This window comes from Myodes glareolus, chromosome 5, assembly GCF_982192425.1.
Source record: "Myodes glareolus chromosome 5, mMyoGla1.1, whole genome shotgun sequence".
NCBI lineage: Eukaryota > Metazoa > Chordata > Mammalia > Rodentia > Cricetidae > Myodes > Myodes glareolus.
The window spans coordinates 21,878,342-21,883,180 of record NC_142030.1 but is presented as its reverse complement, the minus strand read 5'-3'; the positions used below and the strand labels follow the sequence as shown (position 1 = coordinate 21,883,180).

Here is a 4,839-nt window from a genome sequence, read left to right as displayed (position 1 = left end):
ATTCAACTAGAAGACTGAGTTAAGTAGAGACCCACTTAACTGCTTAACTTTAGCTAGGCTATGTGATTTGTGAACAAAAGAAACAAACAGTGAATCATCCTAACTCCTCTCTGAAGCTTCCACATTAAAATGAAAACAAAACCAACAAAAATCAAAACAACAACAGCAACAATAGCAACAAAAAAAAAAACCCACAGAAAAAACAATGTTTCACTGGATTGAGGACAGTGGTACATTTGGGATGGGGCACGTGCTCCCTTCGGTTAAAAGCCTCTGATAAGTCTATGTAGTTGGCCAAGAAAAGTATGTTTTTGGTGCTGAGAATGTAATGCTAATTTTCTTTATTTCCCAAAGCGTAAAAGAACAGCTTCGGGAAGTGGTTAGCAGATGCTGGAGATGCAGGCATCATATGCACACACGTGAGTGCTCATCTATTAAGCTAAGATTTCCCATTATTTTCTTAACCTAGATAGGCAAAGGGGAGCCTTGGGAAGCGTCCTCATTTTTCCTGTCACAAGAAACTGGTGATTCAGTGGTCACAAGAGTTTGTAATAAATAACCCACATTGATTTCTCTGTTCCAGAATGATTTTGGCTTCCCTTCCTCCCAGTGGTCTGACATTTGCCCCAAGAGGCAGTGTTAGGAAATCATTTACAAAGTGGTTCCAGCCTCTCCTTCTGCTATAGTTATAAATCCAAGAATGGGCTGGGACTGAGGCAAGGGATCCAGGACTTATCATCGTTGCTCTGCCAGATACAACTGTGTCCTCGTAGTGGAGAAATCCAGATCCCAGCATCGTCAACAGACATGGAGAGGCTGCTGTGCTACTCACTGATCTTGATCAGCTTCTCTCAGGCTTTTGTCCAGAAAGGTAGGAGCTATTCTTAAGATTCGATGTGGGGCGAGAAGGATGAGAGCCTAATATTTAACATATGGAATTCAAGAAGCAGCATTGGGTACAGATGTGTATTTGTGTAACCTAGGAAAAGGCCAGATGCATCTTGACCCCAAACTCTACTTGTAAATGAGGGATATATCATTGTTATCTGAGAAACTACTCACCTTTTTTGGTTTTCTGTCTCACAGACATGTCTAAAACGGCCTTCGTATTTCCCAAAGAGTCATCCAATTCCTATGTGTCCCTGAACGCACAGTCAAAGAAACCACTGACAGCCTTCACTGTGTGTCTCCATATCTACACGGATCTGAGCACAACCCGCAGCTTCAGTATTTTCTCTTATGCTACCAAGAAAAACTCTAATGACATCCTCATATTTTGGAGTAAGGATAAAGGGTATGTTTTTGGAGTGGGTGGGCCTGAAATAGTGTTCAAGGCTTCTGAAATTCCTGAAGCTCCCACACACATCTGTGCCAGCTGGGAGTCTGCTACCGGGCTTGTAGAATTCTGGGTTGATGGGAAACCCAAGGTGCGGAAAAGTCTGCGAAAGGGCTACACTGTAGCGACAGAGGCAAGCATCGTCCTGGGGCAAGAGCAGGACTCATATGGTGGTGGTTTTGATGTAAACCAGTCTTTTGTGGGAGACATTGGAGATGTGAACATGTGGGACACTGTGTTATCTCCAGAACAGATCAATACAGTGTATGTTGGCGGGACACTCAGCCCCAGTGTTTTGAACTGGCAGACACTGGCGTATGCAGTACAGGGTAACGTGTTAATCAAGCCCCAGCTGTGGCCCTGACCTACTGTTGTGAGTCACGAGACACCTCCTGGGATTACATTCTCTCCCTTGTCTCTGGTTATAGACCTTTTAATACCAACAGATGCTGCAGCTCTAGTCTGTGAATATGGCCCTTTCACCTCCCTGCTCTGCCTTCCTCGGCACCAGGGCATGGCTTTGAAGTGCATGGTGTTGCAGTTTGTGCATCACACTGGGAATCTTTACCAAAGAGAATCAGAATTATGCATGTTTTTGTTTTTGATTTTTTTTTTTTTGAGACAGGGATTCTCTGTATAACAGCCCGGCTGTCCTGGACCTTGCTCTGTAGACCACGCTGGCCTTGAACTCGTTGAGATCCACCTGCCTCTGCCTCCCAAGTAATGGGATTAAAGGTCTGTGCCACCACCACCTGACTTTTTTTATATATATTTTTAATTGAAAGAATTTCAGACAATCACTCACTCTTACATAGATGAGAAAACAGACACATAGAAAGAAGAGTAAATTTTTTATTTAAAGAATTTTATACATGAATACTGTATTTACTTCATTTCTACCCTTCCCTCTCCAAATCCTCCTGTGTCTTGAACTCTTATTTAATAGTTTTATATACATACACATACATAATACAATATGTACCATCTATCTGTCTGTCTATCTGTCTATCTATATCAGTCTGTCCATCCATTCATTCATCTATCTGTCTCTCTTTCTCTCTCTCTATCTCAATCTATTTATCATATATCTACTATCTGTCTATATATCTATATCATTCTATCTATCTATCTATCTATCTATCTATCTATCTATCTATCTATCTATCATCCATTTAGCATTGCATAGATGTTGTTGAGGGTTGACCACCTGGGACTGGATAGCCTATAGGTCGGGTGGCACGCCCCTGAAGAAAACTGATTCTCCTTTTCTCAGCAGCCATTTATCACCTATAGCTTTCATACAGGGGTGGGACTTTGTGAAATTTCTTCTATCCATGTTGCATGTAAACTAGTGTTGCCATTATGAAGGTCTTGTTTAGGCAACCCAGAGAGATGGAGCACTGTCTGCACTGTGCTCAGAGTAAGTTCTTTTCTGCAATAAAATCTGTATCTGAACTTCCCATGAGTCAATAAAGCCACCATGGTTTGAATGAGTTGGGGCTGTTTCCTGACTAACTTCATTATCAACTGAGATCAAGAGTCTGAGTTCAAGCTGATGTTGCTGCCTTGCAGGACCATACTCGTACTACTCTGCCTTCTGCTGCTGAAATCTCTTGTGATGAGTCTCTTTGAGAGGCATAGCCCTGCTTTGGAGATAGCTGGTCATTCCTGGGTTCAGGTGTGGGGTCTGACACATTTAGAATTCCAGTTTGGGGAAAAAACCCTAAAGATCATTGAGAGTCACGATTCTGTAGTCATGTCCCATGATGGAATATATTTGTTTCATTCTGTTTGGCTTCTTAAAGAAACAGACCCCTGAGGTACCCTTCACCAAGGTCTTTCAGAACTGAGTGAACGTTGAAGCTATTCCATAAGGTCCTCCTTGTTCAGGGATAGGGAAGGGGTTCGTTAAATCATTGTTTTAGGGAAGACATATGGTAGACTGGCTAAATATAGAGGTTCTAGGGTTAGGTCCAGGTCTTGGTTTTATAACTTATTAATTTTGTGACCTCTATGACTCAAGTTTTCTTACTTACATACAAATTGGGAAAAATAATTTAATCCACTTATAGGGTCACTTATAAGAGCCAGATACGATCACACAAATATAAAAGTCATTCTCTGTTATTGTTAGTGGACATTGTACTCTGTGCATTAACATTATACACCCCAAAAATACCACTGCTGGGATTTGTCTAGGTTGGCAGCAAGTGAGTTTCTGTTTTGCTAAGAATTTAGTTTGGACCATTAGGAGAACAAACAGAGTGTCTTTGAAGAAATTATTTATGAATATCGATTTCCTTAATTGACCCTTTGTAACCATTTAGAAGCACAAGAGTTAAGAAAATACATTCTTAGGCAAAACTGTGAGTGCAGATAATTCTCCATTGTCCAATTAGGGTAGATCCATACACCCTGACACTCAGCTAAGTGGGAGAGAAGGTTGATGCTCTTCTCTAGTTAACGAATCTAACCAAGAGATATGTCTTAATTATTGAAGTCCGTCCAAGCTCCTCAGGGATGTGGGATGAGCTAATATGTTCTTCAGAATTCAATTATGGGTATCTTGCTACGCACAGTCGAGTGGAGAGCCTCTGGCCCTGATGGTTTTATCCAGGGAAATTTTAACAGGTAACATTTGCATTCCGTGTGGATTAAAAAATGTTAATAAATTATTTCTATAGTGCTTAAATTTAAGCAATTTAACTTACTGGTAGATACTTTGATGTAATCTTTTTAGAAAATGTATTCCTAGGTACCTGGTGAATTGTCACCCGATATGAAGTTGTTAGGTGTAATCTAATAAAATGCTATCTACTGAGGATGATTTTGGTTTGGGAATGTTGGTGCCATTATTTTACATTTTTGTAAGTGGATAATACCAATCTTACATGTTCATCATGCTCCTCCATTGCTGGTGGGAGTAGAAACTTACACAGCTACTTTGGAAATCAGTATGGCAATTTCTCAGGAAATTAGAAAACAATCTACCTCAAGACTCAGCAATATCACTGTTGGGTATATACCCAAAGGATGCTCAATTACACAACAAGGACATGTGCTCAAGTATGTTCATAGCAGCATTGTTTGTCATAGCCAGAACCTGGAAACAACCTAGATGCCCCCCAACTGAAAAATGGATAAAGAAAATGTGGTATATTTACACAATGGAGTACTACATAGCAGTAAAAAATGATGACATCTTGCAATTTGCATGCAAATGGATGAATCTAGAAAAAACCATATTGAGTGAGGTAACCCAGACCTAGAAAGACAAATATAATCTGTATTGGGTGATATTGGTAATACTGTGTCAATACATGTCTCCCCAGAGTCCATACATCCAGCTTATCCAGTAGCATTAAAGCACAAGTTAAAAAGACAGAGAGCCATGCTGTACTTAAACTCTGATATTAAAACTAGGCAATAGCTAGCAAGATGGCTCAGTTGGTAAAGCACTTGTCTTACAAGTCTGAGGATCTGAGTTCAGTCCCCAGAGCCTA

The 4,839-nt window shown here is 40.5% G+C and overlaps 1 protein-coding gene across 1 annotated transcript; it reads left to right on the top strand.

Moving 5' to 3' along the window:
• The first annotated feature begins 697 nt into the window (after positions 1–697).
• On the top strand, positions 698–2,829 carry Crp (C-reactive protein). The gene is made up of 2 exons (XM_048448858.3): positions 698–871; positions 1,087–2,829. The coding sequence occupies exons 1-2, from the start codon at positions 808–810 to the stop codon at positions 1,698–1,700; spliced, it is 678 nt and encodes a 225-aa protein (XP_048304815.1). The 5' UTR covers positions 698–807; the 3' UTR covers positions 1,701–2,829.
• Positions 2,830–4,839: the final 2,010 nt, after the last annotated feature.

Excerpts from the sequence above, each read along its gene's own strand:
- Crp (XM_048448858.3), top strand. The coding sequence starts at position 808 with ATGGAGAGGCTGCTGTGCTACTCACTGATCTTGATCAGCTTCTCTCAG. Across the intron at positions 872-1,086 it reads TCAGGCTTTTGTCCAGAAAG|ACATGTCTAAAACGGCCTTC; the intron begins GTAGGAGCTATT and ends TCTGTCTCACAG.